This window comes from Tauraco erythrolophus, chromosome 8, assembly GCF_009769465.1.
Source record: "Tauraco erythrolophus isolate bTauEry1 chromosome 8, bTauEry1.pri, whole genome shotgun sequence".
NCBI lineage: Eukaryota > Metazoa > Chordata > Aves > Musophagiformes > Musophagidae > Tauraco > Tauraco erythrolophus.
In genome coordinates this window covers 40,146,947-40,172,332 of record NC_141472.1, presented here as the reverse complement: position 1 = coordinate 40,172,332, position 25,386 = coordinate 40,146,947, and the positions used below count along the sequence as shown (strand labels likewise).

The 25,386-nt window shown below is 41.2% G+C and overlaps 1 protein-coding gene across 1 annotated transcript in view; it reads right to left on the bottom strand.

Moving 5' to 3' along the window:
• Nucleotides 1–25,386, bottom strand: part of KYNU (kynureninase) — a 56,659-nt gene that overhangs the window by 20,393 nt on the left and 10,880 nt on the right. The window contains exons 3-9 of the mRNA XM_086615770.1: nucleotides 23,684–23,766; nucleotides 16,716–16,777; nucleotides 14,982–15,053; nucleotides 13,574–13,648; nucleotides 12,090–12,236; nucleotides 4,814–4,912; nucleotides 3,981–4,054 (exon numbers count right to left, since the gene is read on the bottom strand). Coding sequence (XP_086471896.1) covers nucleotides 3,981–4,054; nucleotides 4,814–4,912; nucleotides 12,090–12,236; nucleotides 13,574–13,648; nucleotides 14,982–15,053; nucleotides 16,716–16,777; nucleotides 23,684–23,766 — 612 coding nt within the window. The remainder of the gene's footprint in view (nucleotides 1–3,980; nucleotides 4,055–4,813; nucleotides 4,913–12,089; nucleotides 12,237–13,573; nucleotides 13,649–14,981; nucleotides 15,054–16,715; nucleotides 16,778–23,683; nucleotides 23,767–25,386) is intronic.

Here is a 25,386-nt window from a genome sequence, read left to right as displayed (position 1 = left end):
AAATACTTACCTTTTCGTTTCTTGTTCTTTGATACATTTTTTTTAAACCTACAGTAAAGGCCAGCACGCTCTTTGGACATCAGCTGTTTCCTGCACATACAGCATTTCTTCACATCACACAAACTTTTTATTTTTGAACTCTACCTGCTGCTAGTCTGTGCTAAAGTTAAGTCTTGATAAATCCTTTCATTTTAAACACTAGACTGTGTACCATTTTCATTTAATCCTCTGCCAAGGCTTAGCTATTATTCTCCTGGCTGCTTTACATACATTTATTTCCCTTTCATCTTTTAAAATTGGGTCTTACTTTTTCTTACAGAGATTTGACTACATCTTTTTTTCTTCTCCTATCTCAGGACTCTGCGAGTTTGTCCTCTCCCATGCCTTATGCCGGCTGTCAGCAGAACTGAACTCGCTGAACCTTTGCAGCTGCAGATACTCTGCTGTGAACACCTGACTTCTCTACCTTCTATCCCAGGTGCTCACAAACATTCACATTTCTGTACAGCCAGCTGGCTTGGTAGATTTCAGTTATCCTTCATTTTATAAAGGGAGAAATTGAGGAACAGAGGAAGGAAAAAAGAAAGAAATTTTTCTGGAGCCCAAAAACCAAAAATTAGTCAAGAAAAGTTTCAGCATTAGTAGGCCACCTTAGTGCTCTGTGTCTTGGAAACCTCCTCTCAGCAACAGAACTGCATTTATATGGAAACTTGGTGGCACAGGATCAGCCTCCACTACCAGAAGAGTTTCAGTAGCATTTCATAGCTCTGCTCTGTTCAGGTCTTTTTTTTATTTGAAACTTTCCTGTAGAGAAATCACTCTGGCCCAATTAGCCAAGAATATATTGCATTGTGATATATAGAGCAGATATTAAAAAAGCTATTCGAGTATTAAAAGAGACTTCAAAGGAGGTGAGATCATGAGAGAATAGGGATAGATTGGACCCATATATGTCAAACTGCTTCAGTTTTACTGCTCTAGGAAGAAAGATAGGGGACTAGCAAAGGACTACCCAACATACTCAGGTACAGGTGTTAATTAGGATGGTTACAACATGTACCGTTCAGACCCATGGCCCTTGCAGTGAATTAGAGAGCTGTGCCTAGCCAAGGCAGGGAGTGCAGGACGGTGTTTGCAGTGACACAAAACAGGAAGGGGACATGTGAGTCTGTAGCCCCCACCTGCCAGCCATCAGACCTAAGGATCACACCTTGCTCTTGGGCATAAACCCTTTCCCAAGTCAGCCATTTACCAACTTTTAAAACTCTTGTGGGAAGCTTGCATATCCATAAAGAAGAGGAGTGGGACTGGCGTTGCCTTTTGTCTGCTGGGATGTATTATTAAGGAATGACACCAATTTTGGGCTCTGTAGGTTTGCAGTTGGGCTGCCACAACCTCGATCTGCAGAGCCAAAGCAGAAAGCAGTTTCAGCGTGGCCCCGGTTGCTTGCAGTAAGGCTGTTAAACAAATTACCAACCCTTTCTCAAGTTGTATTTTCAAAGAAAGCAGCAGCAAATAAGTGTTTTGATGTCCAGGAGGTAGGCTTTGGATGGAGCAGCACCTGTGGGGAGCAGCTGGAGGGCAACTCAGTTTCTGAAACTGCATAGCTACAATGAGGGCGCCTATTTGCATACACTGCTCTCATCAGCAAAACTGGGCATGGACAAAAGCATACTCGTGGAATTAAGGGAAGTTAAAATACCTAAATGCCTTCGATGATAGGCAGTAGCTGGGCTTGTGGGTTTTAAATTAAAATTTTGGATTGAGATATTTAATTTTCAGTAAGTGCCCAAGTCCTTTCTGCCCCAGCCTCAGTCAGTAACAGGCAAAGGCACTTGGCAAATGTTCTGGGTCTGCCTCTCTGAATTATGGTCAGAACGTACATTTTTATATTAAAATACAATACATTATTTCGATATAAAAATAACTGCCTAGTCAATAGCTTGCAGAAAATATGAAGGATGAGACAAATTAAAGAAATCTATATAGAGGGGTAGAGTGACTCGCATGAGTTAAAAACAATATTTCAGACAGTTTAAATGACAAAAGGATATCAGCTGGATTGGAATTTAATTACCCGCTTATGTGTGGGCTGAAATGCAAAGAAACAGAAGTGTTTGGTGCTTCTGGTTTTGAATGAAGTTGTCTGGCCACTGGGTGTCATCCTTGATTCAGATGACAGCCGAAGACTTTTTTAGATACAACATAAAACCTGCAACTTCCAGGGCAGTTAAATTCCACTCTATTTGATTGTACAACATACAGCAAATTGCTCTGCATTTAAATCAGCTATAAAATTGAATACTTTGACATAGACAAATTCTCCTTTGTCTCACTGCCTTATTTGGAGACCTGAAATGGCTGCTTGATGCAGAAAAGAAAGAAAGGTAATGCAACCAGGGCATATTAACCACAAACAATTTGATGAGTGATTATCAAATCTCAGGAAATACAAAGTAATGATGATTAAATACTGCAAAAGGTCTATGCAGGAAGTTTGAAATTATATCCTTAATTGGGCCTCAGGCTGAAAAAAGCTTATTTCATACAGGCAATTGTATTTAAGACATTCAGTATCCAGATTCAGTGCACAAGTTAATGATTATGTATGAAGAAGCTGGTTCAGGAAAAACTAATTTAAGCTCTTACCTACAATACAAGGCTAGGACCCCCACAGAAGTTTTGAAATCTTATCAAGGAGTGAAAAAGACTCAAAGTCCTTGAGATTTTATTCATTCCTCCTATTGCTATTCTGTGATTTCTAGCTGGCCCACATTTTCTCACTGCTCAGCATCTTCCCAGCTCCCTGCAATCAGAGTCCAGAGGTTTGGCCAGGAGAGCAATGCCTGCTCCTGGCTAACGGGGAAGCAGGAAAAAAAAAAAAAAAAAACACCACAAAACTTCCAGAAGAAATATCCAGATATTTGGCATATTTTGCCAGTGTTCACATGTGAGGATCGAATCAGCTCACAACGGGTCATATGTCATCCTAATGAGTTTTCTGTTATGGGTGACTGAGAAGAACTTATCAGTGTTATTTTGTTATCTCCAGGGAGTCTAGACAGTCTAAAACGAGCACATAGTGCAGCAAAACTGCTTATTATAATATTATTTGTCTCTGAAACTTGATTTAGTTTTCCTTCTTCGAGCTAAAAGTAAGTGCCAGCAATTTCTCCAAGCGTTACAGCCAAAAAGAAATGTTTACATTTCTTGGTGCATTAAAAGTATTAAACCTACTGTTCTTGATATACATACATAGAGTACAATCGTATAACATTTTAAATAACAGGTATTTTTTTTAATGCAGCTAACCTCAGTTGATAGCACAGCTTTTCATGGATTATGCAGCCTTTGAGAACACAGATCTCCGTGTAATGCTTCCTAGCTTTACCAGTGGATATAATTTTAATGAAAACATGCCAGTATTAAAGAGCTATTAGACACAGAATTGAAATTGTCTTTGATTTTGTTCACCAACCAAAGACTTCAATGATTTTTTAAAAATCAATTTTTAAAGGAAGATGTTAAATATTCTCTTTACATTAAACAGTCTCATAGGCCTGATTTAAGTTACTTGTTTTTAATATTATAAGCATTCTCTTTTATGATTATATTTAGTTTAGAACAGATAGCAGACTCCAAGGAGGAAACGTTTTTAAAATGCAAGCATGTACATTAACAATTTCAAAGTTTACTAAAATTAACACAAAATAACCCATCTGAGGCAGCAACCAAATTATCTGAACTTATACTACCCTTTTCATTGATACTATAAGTCAGCAACAAACATTAGCCCAATGAGTTTTTTTTGAAACAGGGAATTTGTTCTGCATCTATACATATATGCATAGATACACATGTCCACAGCCTATGACCAGGAATCTATGCACTTTCTTACTTTCAGATCTCAACTCAAAAGGAAGATATTTTCCTATTTAAACTTCACAGCACCATTTATTTGGATATAGAACTATACTTACGCTGGTTTAACACTCTGGGAATGCTTCTCATGAATGTAGGCACCAGCAAGGCCTCCTGCTCCAGAATTTAAATACTGCAAAGAAAAAAAAAAAATCAACATGTACATTTTGTGCTTATTATCTGTAAAATATAGTTTTCCTTCTCTCATCCTGCTCTATAAAACAGACCAATTTTAACATTTCTAGTGGTTTCTAACTGGAGATCATAGCATTTGTCTCAAAGTGCTGATGTAGGTAAAAACATATTTTTTCAAATTAGTTCTAAAAATATCTTTCTTGGCTTACATATGATATTTGAAGTCTAACAGACAACAGACTAGAAAACTGAAGTGTGGCTGAAATAATCCCATGTCATAACACGTATAGCAAAGTCATCAAACATTTCATCTGACTATATCTATCAATTCTTAATCTCAAGAGAAGTCAAAGGAGCTAAACATACCTTGTTCTTTGACCTGAAATTATTTAAGTTTAGGCAAGAATATTCCTTTGTTTAGGGACCACTTAAGAAAATCCTATAGCTACAGTGTGTGGGAAATAAGAGAAGAGTCTCTGACACTGTGACCACAGAGCAGAGTGTGCCTCAGAGCAGATGTTAAACCACCACTGGCACCCATCTCAAATCCACAAGAACTTGCAGGTCATTGCCACTATTATCTTTTGGAACCTCTCGTAACAAAGCCACCACTAAAGTCAGTGTCCATCGTCTCATTGTGGCTGGTTTAAAAATTTAGTCAAGTCTTGATCGACAGTTCAGGTGCAGTTCTTATTCACCTGACCCATCATATAAGTGACATTATGGAAAATAGACTCAAACAATGAATCCCTTTTACCTTGTAGGAGCACCAGCAGGCAAAATCTACTCCCCAGTCATGCAAATGAAGCTCTACATTCCCAACAGCATGAGCCAGGTCAAATCCAACAAAACAACCCTGCAGGAAAGAGATAATTAATATAATAGTTATCACGATGATCATCACTATAAAATTATCTGGAAAAAAACTTATTTAGAGCTTTACTTTCTCTATAGTCATGCTATCAAATCCTAACTGTTTTGAGTTATTACTAGAAATAAGTTTTCTATACCATAGGTACATATAGAAATAATTAATTGTTTTGTGGGCTTGTCTTCAAGGACAGTTGGATATGGCTTAGATTCCTAAGTTTTTTTTCTCATACAGTAGAACGGAATCACTTTAAATATTCAGAATGAATGCAGAATTTCAAACTGTTGTGTGGCACGACAAGCTCTAAGCAGAGACAAGAGAGTAATGTCTATAATGATGCCAGTCACTCATGAACAATCACATTCCACTATATAGTTATATTTCAGGTCTCTCTGATACTTAAACTATGAGGATTTTGCTTTTTGGGAGTCTAAATGGATGAGATAGATAGCAACCTATGCAACACATTGATCTTTAAGGACTTTTGTACTTGTCTCTAAAAAGTTACAAAAGTATTCTGTCGTTTTTCTGTGAAAAGTGTTGTATTGGTGTCGTGGTTTTATAATAAAAGGGGTGAGGGTCGAGACGAGAACCGAGAGGGAGCACCCACCAACCATGGTCCCGGGAAAAACATGACTCAGGGTTTTTTTTCTTAAAACAAAAACAATGTATTAACAGTTACTTAAACAAGGACAAATGGAAACAAAACCGGTTACTTGAGAGGATAAAGAGTAAACAAGGCCAGATCTTAAAAACAACACCTCCCCACCCTTTTTTTCCTTTTGTTCAGGCTCTACCTCCCCAGCGGCGCAGGGGGACAGGGACTGGGGGAGTGCAGGTCAGTTCATCCATGCTGTTACTGCCGCTCCTTTCTTAAAGGAGGAGGAGTCCTTACACCATTTTTCCCTTGCTCCAGTGGATCCCCTACTCACGAGAAAAATCCACAAGCTTCTCTCAGGCTGAGTCCTACTCGCAGAACGCAATCCTTCCCCGTCGGATTACTCCAGTGCGGGCTTCACCAGAGTCTTGGATTCTTAGGGAGTTGTTCCCACTCGCTCCAGCGTGGGTCGTCCCACGGACTCCAGATGCCTCACGACCTCGTCGTGCATCCCATGCCCCGTTATTAACAGTACCTGGTCGTGCATCCCCTGCTCCACGACCTCACCTGGGCTCAGGCATCTCTTTCCCCGACGTGGGCTTCTCCACGGGCCGCGAGTGGGTCTCTGCTCCTCCGAGTCTATCTCCTGGCTGCAGGGGGGCCGCTTGCCAGCTCACCACCGATTGCAAGGGAAACTCAGCTCCAGCACACCTCCTCCCGCTCCATCCTCACTGCCCTGGTGTCGGTGTGGCCGTTTCTCTCCGATCTCAGTCCTCTCCGGGTGAACTCGGCCCGGCGGGCACCCCGGGAGCGGGGCGCTCCCCGAGTTCCCCAAGCGGCTCCGCACGCGGCGCCGGCCCGGCGCAGGCAGCCGCCCGGCCGGGGGGCAGGGAGCGGGGGCTGCGCCCTCCTCCCCTCTCCTCGCTCCTAGGCAAAAGCGAAAAGCCCCTCCCGTCCCTTTGTCCCGACGTAAATAGGGCAATTCGCAGAGGCGCCGATTTGGCGCAACCCCCCGAGGGGGATGGGAGTCCGACCTGGTGGCACTGGGAGCAAATCCCCTCTCCTGCCACCAGAACACCCCCCCACCACCACCACCATCAAACTATCACAATTGGCCATAACCACAATTTGCACAGGGCATTGGGGAAAAAAACAAAAGCATATGAGGACCACAGATGTACAGATCAAAACGTAGCAGTTTTACACACAAAATAACCACTGGATGGCAGCATTTTTAAACGAAAAAGTTCGTCCACAGAGAAATAAAACTGCCTTTTGTGCCTGGACTACAAATTAAAAGCTATTTTGCATTTTGCTTTTAAAACACAAACAGCCTGCTGGCAAGCAGCATGGTAGGAATAAGAGCAAGAGCACAGGCTTCAGAAAAATCAACGTCCAATAATAAAACAAAGGATTTTTTTAAGAATCTCTTGCTGTTCCTTGCATGAAGGGAGCCTTAGCTAAATTATTTAAACGGTACTTTGGTATATTTAATCTTCTGCATAAACTAGATAACAATTTGAATGAAACAGCACTTTAAGAAGATGTGACATACTAATTCTAATGGAGGTGTTAGTGAAGTTATCAGCTTGAGAAGTTGCTTCAAAAGAACGGGAAGAAAACTCACTGCCGTTGCATTCGCACGGTCTGACTATTTGCTCTTAAGCAGAACCAAGATTCCGATAAATAGTCTAGTCTTCACACCCTTGGTGGCTTGTCTTCACAGGGACACGCAGAAATGGTTTAAGACAAATCAACTGAAATGGCAAAGCTAATGCAGAGAAGCTGAAACACGCTGAATGCCCGTGGGAACACTCTCATTCAGAGATAAAATGGCCTTGGTTCAGAGAAATGAGCTACAGCAAACTAAAGCAAATCTGCTATTGAGCAAGAAGGTTTTCAGAGGGTTTTAAGGCCTTAACTTCAAAACTTCAGTCGATTCGATTTCGACATTTACAGGTTTCCTTTCTTATATAACGTCCCACACAAACTTTTTCGATGAGACATTCATTGGCTGGAGTGGAATGCAGGAGTAACAGATATGCTGAGAGTCTTGCAGAATGTATACGTCTGGGAGTACATTAACCAAATTAAAAACAAACAAAAAAAAAGGTAGTTGTTCATTAAGAAAAGCCTGTAAGACATTTAATTCTATAGTAAGTTTTGTGGTAAAATCAGTTGCCTTTTCCCTGTTGGTAAGTGATAAACTCTATTAAAAAAATACATTCCAGCACAAGATGACAAGTTACAAAAGGATAGTAGATAGGAGGTAGGACAAGACTCCTTAGGACACCAGCAGGTTGAATGCCCTTGCAGTCACAGTAGTACAACAAGGCTCCACTGCCATATCAATACCTGTAGCCTCGACACGCACGAAAATCCTTGGGCACTGGAATTGCTCAGCTTGCACCATCACTGTGGGCTTGTAGCCCTCCAATAAGACAGCCACCCACATGCCACCCATGGGTCATCTTCCTAAACTGCTTTAACTGCTCCCCAGTGCTTTCAAATGGGTTGGTAAATCCTACTGTGAGCTATTTAACTTACTAATGAGGCACAGCCTGAAAATCTGGGTTCAGTGCTGGCAGGTTTCCTGCATCATCTCGGGAACACCCACTCATACCATTTTGCTCAAGTCACCCTCTGCGAAATGGGAGGTGCTGGTTTGCTTTCCCCGGGGAGGCGTCTGGCACTCGAGTCGCACAAACAGCAAATGTTTAGCCACACAGATTGCACAGGAGAAAGTAAAACAAACTGAAACAGCTCTCCCTGCACAAGCCACGAAGAACAAGGACTGCGTGGGAACGTCGCTTCCCTAGACTAGAGGGAAAACAGAGCTCTCCATCTGCTCTGGGCAAAGAAGAGGACATGTGCTCTCCCCTGCCTCTTCCGTTTTATTCTAACATCTAAAAGTCATTTCTGCAAAGTGTCTGGGTAGCTGCTGATAACCAGCAGGTAACAACTCAGCATGGACAATGACATTTGGAGAGAGGGAGAGAAATGACAGCTTCACACCAGCAAAGCTGGGACATTTAGAAAGAGAGACAGGAAAAGAAATGAAGATGAAGGATCTTAAAGCTCTTCCTACTGGGACTCAAGAGATTAAAATACTTTACATACGGCACAGAGTCAGTGGAAAGTACAATATAACTTATGAAATGAAAATTGTATTTGAAAGCTAGAGTCTCCTAAAAGTCAGCCATTTCTTCACTTGTAGAAGAATAAAATGACTCAACCCCCTGCATCCTCTAGAGTAAGCTCAAAAGTATGAAACAAGGAAAACTGCTACATCCTCTTCAGCCTGCTGATGAGCCTCTTGCACAATACGTAGTAATTTTGATTTATCTGAGAGACCCAAGATGGAAAAATAGCCTGAGGTAATTTTTCAAGCTTAATTTAGTTCATTTAATATTTAATGACTTAATGAAGCTGTCTATGTGCAGAGGTTTCACTCTGGGAGGAATCTTAACATACGCAGAGAACTTAGGAAATTGGTTTAAAAAATGTAAAAGGAAATCAGTAACTTAATTCATAAATGATTGACCTCAAGAATCCTAGGACATTTTCCAGACCTCCTGAGCTCGCAGCTCAAATCTCTAGCCAAGCCCTGATAGGACGCAACACAGCAGGATTTTATTTCAATCGTACATTAAAAGAATTATTAAGACCATCTGTGTGGGACTTTTCTCTCTGTTATACTGGTTGACAAGTGATTTTTTTTCCTCCTCTTCTCAAATGACATTTCCACCTCGTATTTCAACTTTCTGGCTTTCTTGCTTGTCATCTCTCCCCAGTCTATTTTCTGTTCAGGAGCATGGGGTCATTCACCACCCTTCATCACCAGGAAGGAGAGCCTTGCATTTTTGCCATGAACATGACTTCTCAGGCTCATCCTCTTTTAATATACATTTTAAAGGACTTCCAGCCTTTCTGTGATAACATGTTATGTATAAGCCAATCCTGGTTTCATCTCTTGAAGGAGATTAAGTCTTTAAGTCCACGTACTTACTGTCCTGAAAGCTTGTCAGCCTAGAGACAGGGACTAGTTGGATGCCACCAGACAGAAATTAAGGCCATATACATTATATAGATGCTAATAACTCTGGTTCAGCAGCTGTTCTTTTGTTCTAACCCAACAGCAGCTCCTAACATCAGTTCTGACCCGGGAACAGAGGAGAGGAGCCAATTGCTTTTGAAGATCCAACATTTTGAGGTTTTCAAAAGCCCTGAGACCAAGAGAAGCAGCAAGGTATGGGAATACCTCTTACCAATATTAAGATAGCAAACTCTTGATCACTGATTTCAGAGCTGTTCAAGTAAATATTTGACATATGCAGATGTTTAGGTGTGGTGTAACAGTATGTTACATCCTGGTTCTGTATAAACATATCAACATCACCTAACCCAGCGGGCAGAATCCATAAGGACATCGAGTTGAGTGTACCTGACAGCAGGGAAATAAAAACAGGGCTGGCTCGTGCTTTTCAAGCCTTATGGGTATTTAAGCAGTTCTTCGGGCTGGATTACTTGTTCTTTTTAAACACACTAATGGCATTTTAGGTCATGCATCTACCTGGAACCCAGTCTTACATGCTCTAACCACAAAGAGGCTAATAATTTTTTTTTTTTTTTTCTTTTTCCCCTTTTGAAAAATCTCTGGAAGAAGAAATTCTCTTCTACATTACGGCATTTCTAACAGGCTTACAGGTGGAAATGGGATTTTGACATCTTTCTGTGCCTGCTGGAGTACTGAACTGCTGTCAGAAACTGCTCTCCTCTTCAGTAATCTGACACAGCCTCTGTATAAAGTGTGCAGTGGTTTCGTGTATATCCATGCAGCAGCACACACCCCAAAATTAATATTCATATTTGCACTGCCTTGTAGAAATTTTAAGCTCTCTGCACCAAGTCCTGGTTATCTCCTCATATAATATAAACATCAAATTCCTTTTTGCTCCGTATAATAAACTATCAGTGACTACTTTTCCCCAAAACACAGGTTCTCAGCCACTTTGGGGTAGTTTACAGCTTTCAGTGAAACTGTATCACTTCCACTCATCCAAGCATGTGTCCTACAGTCCAGAGAGCATCTTTAGAGAGGCGGTAAATTGATAGGCTTTTCCCAGGTTGTTCTGATTTATAGTAGAAGAAAGATTTCTCTCTCAGACACCTTTCAGACACATCACAGAGCAGATTTCGGGGAAGAAGCACTGTAGGCACGTAGGCGTTGGCAGTCGAACGCAAGTTTTGCTGCTACCAGGAGTGAGATCGAGCAGAGCAGTGGGTGGCATAGTCCTATTAATAACCTGTCTTCTCTTTTGAACATTTCGGCATAGCCTTTTGGTTACTTGTGGTCAGCAAAGTACTGGGAGTCCCTCAAAGAAGGCATCATCAAGGTGTTGCTTTTAGAGCTACACGGTGCTAATACACAGACCCATTTTCCCCTGCAGCTGACTCCCTCTAGTTCTTTTTTCTTTGGCTTTCTGCATCCGTGTCAGAAGTCAGTCTTGTTTTGTACTGTGTTCAGGACTAATTTTGTCGCCAGGTGCTGCTCTGTGAGAACATTCCCCTTTTATATCCCATGAGCCCTGCACTAGCTCTCACACCTGCTGTGTTCTCCCAGGGGAGACTTTACCATCACTTTCCAGCAGCATAACTTACTCCCTGACCTCCAGAAAAATTTCCACTGCCAAACCTCCAGCAACAGAAGATGTATAGCCTGATGTGAGCCAGGAAGCTTTCCAGAGAGTTAAAACATCGAATATAAGTACTTTGCTGGTTCTCCAAAATCCAGTGATACTAAACAAGTTTATTTTTGAGTGGTTTAGTCTTATATGAGACAAGGTACATCCAGTAAAAGACTGCCTCTACAGAAAGTCTGGTGACCTCCTGTTGATAAGATGACTTAATTAAAAACTGTTTTCTCCTAGATTCCCGAGGCAATTGAGATGGTTAAAAAAAAAAAAAGTTTTATAGCTATGTTCACAGAGCACACTGCCTGCAAGCTTCTAAGGCTGAGTCATCAGTAAAATACAGTCCTCTTGTGATGTTGATGTGCTCCGTTGTGCCTGTCTCCAGAAAACTGATCAGCCAAGTCAGAAGGTTGCTGGCTCCATGGGGAGCTCACCTCCATGCTCACTGAGGGCAAAAACTCACACCGTGGCTGTGGGAAAGGAGGAAAATAATGAAAGTCTGCCAAAAAAGCAGAAATCTAACGCTTACTAACTTTTAAAGAGAGATTAGAGCTGTGATTACCTCCTCCTTCTCCACTGAACCTCTTGAAATTCTATCCTTCAAGAACAGCCCTGTAGAAGTTAATAGTCATGAATTATCTCTCCATATAGTTTAAGTCACACCTGCAAGGTTGCTCTCGCGGGGCTATTTTTTCATGCAGCACGCAGCCCCCAAAGGATCTGGGCACAGAATGCTTTTACTTTTTGTCAGAGCCCCACAGGCTTCTACATGCGCTCCATTTTGTTCCACAAAAAGTAGAAATTAAAAATATTTCACAAGGAAAATTGATTTAAAATCGATGTTAGAATGGTGGGTTTGGAGTGTTCCTACCTTTCTCTGGCCAGCCTTTGTTATTCTAGGAATGTCAAACAGCTGCCCCGTGTAGTACTGCACCCCACTGAACATAATGACAGCAATAGAGTCTCCTTCCTTCTCAATTACAGCAAGGATATCTTCAATCCTCAAGGTCTCCTCCCCCTAAAACAAAGTTAAAGCACACATTTTATATCAACTCTGGCAGTAATGAAACTGTCATTTCTTATTTCATAATCTATATTTTACCACGAGCTGTGCTGCTCACATAAGGAGATCAAAAGCAAATCCTTAGCATGGTAATGATATACAAAGGTAGTGTTATGAAGTAGCCTATGAGTAAGTTAGTTCAAAAAAAAAAAAAAATCATTAGCAAACTTATCTTGAAGATGCCAGTTATAAAAAGTCTATTCACTTCATATTCTAGCATGCTTCATACTCTTTAATATTTCAGGCAGTTTTAATTTACAGTAAAAAAAATCCCAGTGCAAACAGCATATATAATGATTTTTATGTGGCATCTGAAATTTGTGACACCCACAAGACTTGAAAGTTGTCTATCAATTTCACTCTGTACTTTTCTGATAAACTTCATCTCCCTCAGGAAGCTATTATAAACCTGCCATATTTATATTTCAAAAACAATAAGTCTCACATCATCAAAAGTACAAAAATCCCCAAACCTGCGGTCATTAAATATAGAGGACTTTCAACCAAAAAAAACTGCTCATTCTTGATTCTTTATAGGAAAATTACTGCCCCATCCTCCTCCTGTCTTCCTAGCAAGGGATCTGTAAAACATACCACCACCTAGGGATCAATTATGCAGTGAAAACCTGGAATTAAATTAGACTTGTTACTGAAAAGAGCTTGGGCAAGATTGTTGAATTGCAAGTAACTGTTATTATCTCAACAATCTTTGCAAATCTATCAAGCGTTCAGGAGTGGGCTCTTTACTCACAAGATGACTCAGGTTTCAGAAGCGAGAGGTCACCATCAGTTTACAGTTAGGTGGCAAAGTTCTTAATACTGCAAAAGTGAAGCGAGGCAGTCTTTCAAATTAATCTGAATTGCATATTGCTCAACGCAGACCTTTCCCTTAGTCCGTGCTGAAACAGACACGGTGGTGTTTGGGTTATGGCAATCTTTTACCTTAGCACATTAAAAGGACATTGGGGTTTCCCAATGAGCTGCTATATTTTCAGTGGTCTCAGGATGCTGTCAGTTTTTTGCAAATAGGAAAAACAGAAAATAAAATGGTTTTGTTCTTCAAGGAAAATTGACTAGTTGAATCAGGCAATTATAAAATGGGTTCTAATACCCAAAAGAACACACAGAAACAGAATATGCAATTCATAAGCTTTACCTAAAAGTATTAGTAGAAATAGATTATAACTTCTGCAGGCAGACACTAGAACATTCGATAATATACAACTACTCTCACATGAAACATGCTTCTGCCCTTAGCGACAGTGAGCAGAACCAAGATGTTTCTCACCAACCTCCCGTGGCTGCATCATGAGCATGCATTTCTCCACATCAAGTCCATGAAGTCGAAGTTGGGACTCAACAGTGTACTGGAAGAGATTTCCCTGCACATTAGCGCAATTACGTGGCAAAACAACTACAAGGAAAATAGCCAAACACATCAAAACTTCAGAAAACAGATCGAGATGCCTTGCCTTTCACTAAAATTAATGCTTGAAAGCTTAATCCAACTCCACTGAAAACTTCATAGATTTCCTTCGGGTTGAAAAAGATTAGAATTTAATTCATACGATCAGAAAGCAAGGATAAAGTCAAAGAACCAGATGCCAGTAAAAAAAGCCTGCATGGGTCATAGCCAAGGAGAAGACTGAACATTGCCTCTCCAGGGGCCCTGCGTACCCACTTTGCTTGGTAGCACATGCTAAATGCCACATATGCATTGCTGTCAACGTAAACGGGGCTTGGCTGGCACATACGTGCTGTCCCGTGCTATTCTCACATCTTCAATTTGCTGCACAGCTGGAAGGAAACGAGAGCTCTAAACTCAGACTGTTTTGCAAATCCTACCCACTGATTTTATCAATAAATAATGGTTCTGGAGATAGCATAAAAACCATTGCATAGTAATATAAAACAGTTTAAAATTACATGACAGGAGCTGCAGTGACGGCAGTTGCACAGGTTATTACTGACGTGCCGTAGAAATTTAAGCAGATGGAGTCCAAATGTACAAGTGTGCCTGGAACAAACATGGGATTAATATGAACATTACTTAGAATAAAGCCAATTTGAGGTTTATACATCTGTGCCGCCATCTTCATTACAAATAAACCTGTTAGTAGCTCGAGTCATTTTTATCGCACCTTAGAGATCAAATTTGTTATCAATTTCCACAAGTTTACGGTGTTGATGATAAAGTAGCAGTGGGCCACAAACCCAAAGATTAATGGGCTTTAAGCTGTGACGCACGGGCTATTGTCTCCTATTTTATAGCAGACAAATTATGTTTGAACTAGTAATCTAAAGTGCTAAGAACAAACATTTCCATCTCTGTCTGGGGATATATAAGTGTTAATGTTGTGAGTTTGTATTGATTTGGTTTCATAAAGTAAAACAGCAACAAGAATTAATAAAACATTTACAACTTCAGTTGATTTAGGCCAGTAGTTTGCTCAATGTCTTTAAAAAGACTAATAAATCAATGTACCCATTCAATCTTTTCCTCTTGTAACATTTTTTATTTGAACAAAAGGAATAAAGCTACGATCTGTAAAATATGCTGCGCTCAAAAGCTTCTGACAGATTTTTTTATTGTAATGTTACTTGGACAAGAAGAGCTAATAAATATTCAAATCAGGCTACTGATATTCTTTGGAAAAATATGATTAATAATACAAATATGGTGAAATATTAATTTCTTACATGGTCAGAGGGAAAGGCTCTGGCTTCTAGAAGAATTTTACAGCGTCTTGGAGTAGGCTTAAAGAAAGATAGCTGTTAAGAACAAAAAAATATGTTGAAATACATTTAAGCAGGAATGCTCTCAACATATAACTTAATAAAGACTGGTTTACTTTCATGCAGACTACAGAGAATCCCCAAGAAATTACATATATTTCTTTGTCCATATAACATTTATCAAAGTCAGAAAACATTATAATACTGTATTTCATATATCCATAACAAAGGCCACAAAAATCCAGCAGTAAAAACTTGCTCTTAGAGGAATTGGTGGCAAAGCTTTGACTGCAGCCAGGGAAGCCGGGATTTCACCCAGCTCCATCCCGCAAGCAGAAGCAGCAGCTGAAGATTAGCAAACAGTGCAAAGGAATTGGATTTCCATTCCTGCCCTAAAAAAAAATCACTTATTCAATCATCCCCTCCTCTGAAACAAGCCTGATGAAAGGACTAAGCCTTCTGCAAAGACCTCATCTCAGTACCATTGGCCTTTCCTTCTCAGCTTCTTGCATGGAGGAGGTGAGTTGGGCTTGCCACCATGCTGAGAAGGTTAGGAGAAGACTCACAAGCCCTCCCATTCATGCTGGCAGTGGTTAGACAGAGCTCAGCTCAGGCTGTGCACCTGAGCAGTTTGGCACCAGTGTGGCTGCATTGCACTTAATTGGCTTGTGCTTATCTCCATCCTTTCGTGCTTCAGGTTTCTTAATTTGACAAAGATCAGAGCCACATTACAGAGGAGCTGATCCAAGTGATAAATCTTTTTGTGTGAACCACACAAAACGAAGCTTCATGTCTTCATTCAGTTGAACCAAATTTTTGGAAATACTAGACCAGAGACAGGCTGTATGTAACCACAGAGACCTGTGCATAAGGAAACCACATTTATGGCCATTATGTCATAAAAATCAAAATCAGATGCTTTACCACATTTCGGGTCTCTATAAAAAACAACATAACTCAAAATGTCATCTCTTGTATGTAATTATATTTTAAGCTTGACTGAAACTACAGCTTTGTCTTGCTCACAGTTGAGCTCTTCTTTCATAAAACTTTGAAATTTGGTCTGAAATTAAAATTTGAGAAGTTATTTGTAAATGTTTCTTAAATAATAAGGCCTCCTTTCTGAGAACTGACATGCAGCACATGTGAGAACAGGTCAAACTTCCCCTGCAGAGTCCTTGAAAATATGTCTCTGTTCAGCTTTTCTCTTAATAGTAAGTGCAGCCAGGTCTTGTACGAGCCAAAGCATCATTCAAGATGCAACTCTGAAGGCTTAAAAAAGTTTAGGCTATCATCCTACCTATCATTTACAAGAGTGTCCACTGATAGGACAAGGGGAAATAGATTTAAGTTGAAGAACAGATTTAGATTAGATCTTAGGAAGAAATACTTCAGTACGAGGGTGGTAAGACTTTGGAATAAATTGCCCAGAGAAGTTGTGGATGTCCCCTCCCTGGAGGTGTTCAAGGCCAGGTTGGACGGAGCCTTGAGTATCCTGATGTAGTTTGAGAGGCGTCCCTGCCCATGACAGGGAGGTTGGATTAGATGATCTCTGAGGTCCCTTCCAGCCTATGCCATTCTATGATTCTATGATCCAGTGCTGTGTTTTTGTGGTCGTCAGAAAACACTTAGCCTACATTCACAAAGGAAAAAAAATATTTGTCAACACAACATCAAATAAACATTGTAAAGACATACCATCTGGAGGTGCAAGTTAACAGTTAGCCCGTTCATTAAGGCTACTTCTTGTCTCTGGGCCCCTGAAATAATAATTAAAAAACCACCTGGTTAGGGGTTTTCTTTATAATTTCAGAGAAATCTAGTACAGTGTTGAGAAAGCAAAAGTATGTTTTCAGTCAATGTCTCTAAAGACTGGAAAGTAAACAGACGTTTGAGTTGTCATCACAGTGAAGTAAAAAGATTTCTTGTCTGACTCACTACATCACACTGTCAGGAAAATATTTATTTTTTCAGGTCAGCCACAGAAAACAAAAAACAATGAAGTATTTCCATTTCCTGGCAAACCACTGGTGGATTTATTATCGTTAATATCTCAGACAAAAATCAGGTCAGAAGACTGCACATAAAAAGCCAGATTTGGAGGCTTATTTTTTCATAATTTTGTAACTAAAATAAGTCAGAAAACATATTGAGACAATCATTTATTGTAACTGGTTACTGTAATGTTAAGCTAAATCTCATTCCTAATTAAAAAACTAGCAAAAATGGACTACTGAAAATAACAGATCATTATTAATGTAGCAACTTATCAAGAACAAGTCATACCCACATTGCTCCAAGGAGGCTAATAACAGATGCTTTTTGGCTACAGCTAATCACTGGCAGAGCTAACGGAGCAACGACTAATTGTTGTTACAAAGTATTTAGTAACAAATTCTTGAACCCTTATCAACCACTGGTGGAAGGTTTTAGGCAGGATGAGGGACTGTGCGTTGGGCAGGGCACCACCGAGATATGGAGAAAATCAATTCTTATTTCTTTCCCTTTTGCTTCATGTCTGTTGTTGAAAAGCAGTAATCCACCCTTGACACAAATCAATGCTTTGAGAGTCTTCTTCAGCTGGAAGATGGGCTCTTGCCCCTTGCCATGGTCATCAACCCAGCAGCGGAGTTCACCAAAGGTGGAAAGAGGTGCAGACAGGGAGGGATGAAGACAAGTGTAAGCAGGTAAGGAGGGCAATAGTCAGCCTTGAGATGGATAAAGAGGAAAGGAAAACATGACGTCGGGTAAAAAGGGTAAAAGGAGCCACAAGAAACAGCCGTGAATCCTGGATTTCTCCTGTCTCTGCCTTGGAGGGCACACAAGGTCTCAGCCAACACAGGGAGAAGGCAGCAAGAGCACCGAGACACTCCCACCGTATCTCGTAGAGTTTAGGTTCACGGAGTTGTTTCTTCACGAGCCTATGAAAGAGACATAACCATGGGCTGAACTCAGTACAAACAAATATAGCCAAAGAACATGGAAATCTATGATTAAGAAGGGTTTATTCATAAATCCTTGCCAAGCAGGCCTCAGCTCCTGCCACCACAGGAAGAGCCAAGAACCATTCTGATTGAGGTATTCAAGGGCCTTTCTTTGTGTTACTGGAATCTCCAGATACTGGACAGAACGATCTGTCAATAGCTGTCAGTGACTCCAGAGGACCTGTCCAGGGGAAGAGCCAGGAGGAAAAAGAGATGTCGTGAAGAAGTGCCCTCTTTCAGACACCAGAAACATCATCAAGTTTGTGGGAAGAAATATAAGTAAACCTCGTTCTTCATAGGGAAAAATAAGCTCTTTTCCTCACTTAAACCCCTCTCTCCTTTGCTTTCATTTCTTCCGTCTGATAGCGTTGCATCTGCAGGCTCCATGCTGCTGGAGGAGGTCACCTTGCAGCTGTTCTGTCGCAGATACAGAAGACAGCTAGAGAGAGTGATTGCAGCTCAAACCAGTGTTATTTGCAGTCTTAATATTTCTATGGAACTCTTGAGGCTGGAAAAAAGGGTAGCATCAAGAAATGGCATTGTTCTTATTTATCCTCTGCTCCTTCCATGAAATCTGTGGCTTTCACAGCAAATTCTGTACCGGCAGTCCTCTGCCTGCTGCACCATTTCTGTATAAAGCAAATGGTTAATCTGTAGATCACTTTTAGCTGCATGCTAGCATCCCAAATTAAATATGACACTACATTTGTCATGTAAGTCTTGGTCTTCCGTAAATTATATATTTATTAAAAGCTTTCCTTTATTGAATTTCATGCCCACAAAACAAACCTCATCCGTGTCATTGGAAAACTGTTCTCCTTTATAACCTGCACTGCCTTTCAGAAAACAACCTCTCTATGATCCAATTAACCTATTACAATATTCAAGACCCGGCACACAGGAGACAAAACTATGTTTGCTTTCTTTATTTCCTAACTTTATCCCGTATCTCCAAGACAGGCTAAAACCTGTATGTTCTGCTTGATGAATCTCCTCCTTAATAAAAGGAAGCAGCATTTGCAAAGTACAACTTCAGAGACAATTATGATTGGGTTAGGCAGACACTGCCATCCTTCTCCTCTCTGACTGCAGTGGGAGCCTGATCCTCACCAGAGTAAGTAAAAAGCATTTTGTAAAGTGATTGAAAAAAGGCTAAGGGCCCCAATTCTGAAAACAGTTCCGTTATTTCAAATAATCCTTATCACTCAAAGTCACTGCAAATCTGCTCAGCATTCAGTCTTCCCTCAACAGAGACCTGCCTGAGCACGCTGTACAGCAGCAGCCACACAGTTAATCTTGTTCCATCAGAAGGTGATGCTGCCAAGGTTGTAATGTTTTAATAAAGTCTGGTAGGAGAAGCCGAGACTACCGTCACCACGTTATACCACTCGGCGTGACCACGGGAAAAAAAGCTTTGGCCTCCACTGACCTTGACTCTGCATTTCACAATGTATTTACTACTGTAATTTTCATTGAACATGAAAATGTGACTGCATTTAATAAGCAAGGTGTTATAGCACTATAAACCATTAAACGGACAAAGATATTTTACAGTCTCTAGTCCACTCCTGAATCAATCTCGCCAAATAATTTTTACTTACTACTTCTAAGAGTGAGAAATGACAATACTTCCTCCTTCTCCTTAAGATAGTAAATATTGTATAAAAAACAGGGTAAAATTCTTTTTCTGTTCTTACATTAAATTCATTAAAAAAGAAATTCAGAATTCAGTCAACTCATACATACTTAGTATCACACCTTACTAGAAAACAGTACTCAATCATAAATACTACTTTGGAAGACAGCATTTTAACATAATGTTTTTCCTGCATTTATTCTCTTAACTTTTCATTATTAAAAATCAGATTTTATTGCAATGCATCTATTATTTGGGAAATATTAATCCATTTGCATTCAAAGAATCACTCACCTAGGTCCTGAGAAAAAGGTATGAGGATATTATATAAATAAAACCCTGCTGGCCTGTGAATCTGAGGGCTAGATTTGAACTCAAATCTTATTTTATAGTTCAATCAAAGCCCCAAAAAATCCAGAGAACAAAATCCAAACTGATAATGTTGACATGCCTTTTACTGCTGAGGAAAAAAACAGGCCTATGAAACTCTTCCAAACAAAGAATTTTAAAAACAAAGGTAGGTTAGTGGTAGGGTGACCCCAGTCACAATTTTTTTTATAGAAAACTTTAAAATATTAGAACTTTGCTCATTTTAAATGTATAAGTTCAGTGTAGTCTGGCCAGTGTGATAAAAAAAGCACCAGTGTCATATGGAGTTTGGAAAACAAAGGAAAAATAAGGAGACTGACAAGCAATTAGATGAAGTTTAAGCAAAGCTCTCGTTTCCCTCTTCTTACACCCAGAATACTTCTTTTAGTTAAACAAATGTTATAATACACACTGAGCTGGCAGCCTCTACCAGACAGATGGTTAAGGGAAAAAAAGTCCCAGCCTGACTCCCCACTTTCTGCAGTGACTCTTAACCCAAAGCCGAGACCAAACTGATCCCAGCACCGGCTCTGGGAAGAGGTCAGTGCTCAGCCCACCCCAACACCCCACAGGGAGTTCATGGGGGCCCACGTTTTGCAAACAGAGCAGTAGTGAACATTTGCAGGAGATGATGCAGAAAAGGCTGATAATTCAGGGGCTTCAAAGCTGCCCTTTGAGGGGATCTTGTCCCTCTCTCTTCTTTACGTGAAGAGCATCGGTGATTTACCTTGTTGCTTTACTAATTTAAGTGTCTCAAAGTGTGTGGTGGGACTACTCTCCCACTCTCATAAGATGTAAAATAAGTTCTCTGCCCTCCAGTTAATAGGTTTCCTATTAAAAAGCCCTGACTATGGATCAGGCTGGTTGTGTGACATGTCATGTTTCCCGACCTGCCCACAGCTTCCCAGTTACACCTTACCAGAATAAGAACATTCACTTGCCAGGAAAGATTGGTCAGACTTGAGAAATCCCTCAATCAGCTGCGTTCAGCATTTCAACACTATCATCCCTTTATATTCTCACATTTTTACGTTCTACAATAGTTAACAGATGAATGTACTGAGCTTGCCCTTGAACATAATGAAAGCAAGAAAAGAAATTTCTTAACCTCCTGAGCAATACCGGGTACAACAGTAGTAACTTCCAAAATCAGAACAACTGATCTGCATTTTGTTTTTTATTTTATTCTACAGATGAAATTGCTCCACATAGCCAAGTGATGTCCACTGTAGCAGCGTTCATATTTATGTTACTTTACTGCTTACATCATGGGTAGACCAACTATAACAATATTTTCTTGTATTTATTCTGCTCCAATAATAATGTTGAGTATTTCAGCCATTTGGAAACTTCATGAAGAAGTCTGAAAGTGACTTTATTTATAAATAAATAAACTTGTCATGAAGCATTCCTTAACATCTGTTTCCAGTCTTCAGACCCAATTTGATTCTTTTGAAGGAGAAAAACCGTCACTTTCTAATTGAACACCTGCCTGGAGTTGGAGGATAAATTACAAGACAATATCTAGCCTACAGTAGGTCAACTTCACTGTAATATTTTTCCTTGGCGAAGGCACAAACACACACATGATAATTCAGTTGAGAAAGTCAGTATTGACAGTTGCCTTCAACATCTAAATTGAAATACTGGCCAAATTTCACTAAAATCTACTAATCTAGCCTTGACAATGGCTGTAAAAGTTGAGGAGAAAAAGGGTCTGTGAGACACCCTGCCAAGATCACTTCTCTTCCCCTTTGTGACAGCAACTCTGAAGTAAATCCCAGTGAAAGATTATTTCAGCCACTTCACACAGGTTAGAGTAAGAGGTGATAGAGGAAATTTGCATTCAGACTCAGACTGCTTCCACGGCTGGCAAAGTCACCAGGAGAAGTCTCCAGGGCTCCTTCTCAATCTCTAGAATAACCAGATGCATTTACTGCCAAGGTCCTGCAGCACTGCAGACTCCTCAAGGGGTACAGCAGAGTAATGGGAACTTACAAATAGCAGGTCCTGCCCCAATTATCTGCTTCATTGACATAAGCAGTTCTCAAATATGAGGCTGGATTTAGTGGCAGAGAAAGCAGGAAAAGCAGAAAATGTCTAGATAGAAATCATTTTTCGAAGGGGGAAAGTGCTTTGGTTTATTTCTAGGAGAGAGACCGAGAATCTGTTAATGCCAAGTGCCCTTTAAAAGGGCTTCACGTGTTAGACCAAGCGGTTTGTGATGCTCCAAGAAGCCCTTTGCTGCAATTAGTTTCATGATATGCATATGCTCATATATTATCACATACATTCATCTCTTAAATCACTTGCAGCCTTAAAATAAAATGTTAGTCCATTCGCAAGGCAGTCAGAAAAAGCACTTTATAATAAAAGAATGCAAGGAACTAAATTCCAGCTACAGAGGTTCAGGTCTTTCAATCTTAAAAGAACAAAAATTGTTTTCATTTCTAGAGAAAGATTTTTCCCTACAGTTCACACCTACTGTCATGGTTTAGGCCCATCTGGCAACTAAACTCCACACAGCCGCTCTCTCACTCCTTCCCCAGTAAAGTGGAGAGGAGAAAAATATAATAAAAGGACTGAGGGTCAAGATAAGAACAGAGGGAGCACCCACCAACCATGGTCCTGGGCAAAACAGACTGGGCTTGGGAATAAAGCAAAACAGTTGATTAACAGTTACTTGAAAGGATAAAGAGAAACAAAACCGGTTACTTGAGAGGATAAAAAGAAAACAAAGCCAGATCTTAAAAACAACACACACCTCCCCCCTCCTTTCCTTTTCTTCCCGGCTCTACCTCCTCCCCCAGCGGTGCAGGGGGACAGGGCATGGAGGAGTGCAGGTCAGTGCATCCCATGTTGTTACTGCCGCTCCTTTCTTAAAGGAGGAGGAGTCCTTACACCATTTTCCCTTGCTCTAGTAGATCCCCTACTCACAAGGAAAAATCCACAGACTTCTCCAGCGTGAGTCCTACCCGCAGGATGCAATCCTTCCCCATCGGATTGCTCCAGTGTGGGCTTTACCACAGTCACGGAGTCTTAGGGAGCTGTTGCCCCTTGCTCCGACGTGGGTCATCCCACAGACTCTAGATGCGTCTCTACCTTGTCGTGCATCCCATGCTTCACAACCGTCCTCAGGCTCAGGCATCTCTTCTCCAACGTGGCTTCTCCACGGGCCACGAGTGGGTCTCTGCTCCACCAAGTCCCTCCTGGCTGCAGCGGGGCCACTGCCGTCTTGCCACGGTTGCAGGAGAAACTCAGCTCTGGCACCTCCTCCCGCTCCATCCTCACTGCCCTGGTGTCGGTGTGGCCGTTTCTCTCAGATCTCAGTCCTCTCCGGGTGAACTTGGCCCAGCAGGCACCCCGGGAGCGGGGCTCTCCCCAAGTTCCCCAAGCGGCTCCGCCGCCGCCATCCTCAGGGGGTGGCCCCAGCCGGGGGCCGGGCAGCGGAGGCAGTGCCCCCCTCCCCTCTCCTTGCTCCTGGGCAAAGCACCTTTTCCGGATCCTTTGTCCCAGCCTAAATAGGGCAATTCGCAGAGGCGCTGATTGGCTCAACCCCGAGGGGGATGGCAGTCTGATCTGGTGGCCAGAACCAGGTCTGAAACCAGGGAAGTCGCAGGGAGCAAATCCCCTCTCCTGCCACCAGAACCCCTTTGCATCAAACCCATGACACCTACCAACCAGCTCAGCCATCAGGTCCACGATGCACTCGTCTGCCAAAGCCCATGGACGCTGACCATTGAAATGGCCATGAACACCTCTGAAAAGGAAGAAGCAAATGACAAAAATATATACTGTTACCTTTGAATCAGTCCTAAGAAAGATACCCAATTTGAAGATCACACATTTGGAAAAGGAGGAGGAGACTTGCCGAAGCTGAGCACGGCACTTCTATCACGCCATTAAAGCTCGTAGCAAATGCTATTCATTTGTTGGTTTCTTACAGGTTTTCCATTGCTTGAAAACTATTTTAGATCTCCAAATTCCTCTAGAAATCCCTCAAAATTAAAGATGGTAGCTTTTTCACAGGCACTCTGGAAGTGTCTGCATGGGTACAAGAAGCTTCCGGGAACAGCCACGCCAGGAAAGGGCCCAGTGGTGCCCAGTGCAGGATGACATCCCACTAACCCCAGCCCACAGGAACTACACAGAGAGCAGAGACCACCCCGCAGTTACTCCATCAGCATTTGTAGCTGAACGCTGTATGGTGCAGAGGATGGTAGACTTGAACAGTGCCTTGCTCCCAGACAGAAATATTTCTTGTCAGAAACAATTTCTGTCCTCCTGAATCTCCTGTCTGAACTCACCCTTCTGCATAAACCAGCAGGTACTTAATGTATATGCAGGGAAGCACCTGCCCAAACAGAGCTGCTTGCTAATTTTTATTGCTTCTCTTCTCTCTGCCAAATTGTTCTAGATCTAAGCACACATAAAGCTTTTTGGTTTGACAGAGTGCATTTAAAAACTTTATTTTGCAAACTGTTCCTGTCTGCAGTGGATCATATGGGCACCTTAAACCTGAAGGCATCACTACTCTGGAGTGAAAACTACGTATCAGTTCTGGATTAAGAGCTCTGAACTACTTTTTGCTTCAAATGTGACAGAAGCAAACTTCTAAGGTAGCCCCCATGCACATATAAATAAAAAGTTGCAAAGTTTCTTAAACATGCAGGATGTAGCATACAGATTTAAATGCAAATGAAGACAGATTGAGAAAAGTAATAATGGTGCCAATCCAGGGGAACATTGCTCTGGGCTTCCATCTCACACTGGATGATTTTCATATTTGCTGAGCACCACGGGGTACTTGTGGAGTTGGAAATGCCAGGCCGCGTGTGGCTGAGGCAAACCAAGTATAAAGCTGTTTCAAAACAGGGACAAAGCCAGTAGGAAACTGAATAGAAAGCAAAAAAGAAAAAAACCCAACCAAAACACCAGCCCTGAAAGCTGTGGTGATAGAAAGATAAAAAAAACCCAGGTAAGAGACCTTTTAAAGAAATACAGGCCCACAATATTCACTTAAATTTATGAGAAGACGTCTGGCAGATTAAAGCATAAGAAAGGAGGGGGTATGAGACACTACCAGCTAGTCCCCCACGCTTAACGCTATTTGAAAGATTAGTCTTCCCTGTCCACCTCCTACTTTCCCTTCTCACGTAGAATTTTGTTCCATCTCCCACACAAATTGCCCAGATGTCGTACACTCAGACCCTTTCTGATTGACTTGGGTCTAATTCGCACCTCCTGGGGATATTTCCAAAAGAACCAGAGTCCTAAAGAATAGAAGAACTGTTGCAAAAAAGCACAATTTGTATTAACCATTTCATGCCCCTTATCCTTGCAAAATACCATTTGCTTTTGGTCTAGTTTAGGTCAACAG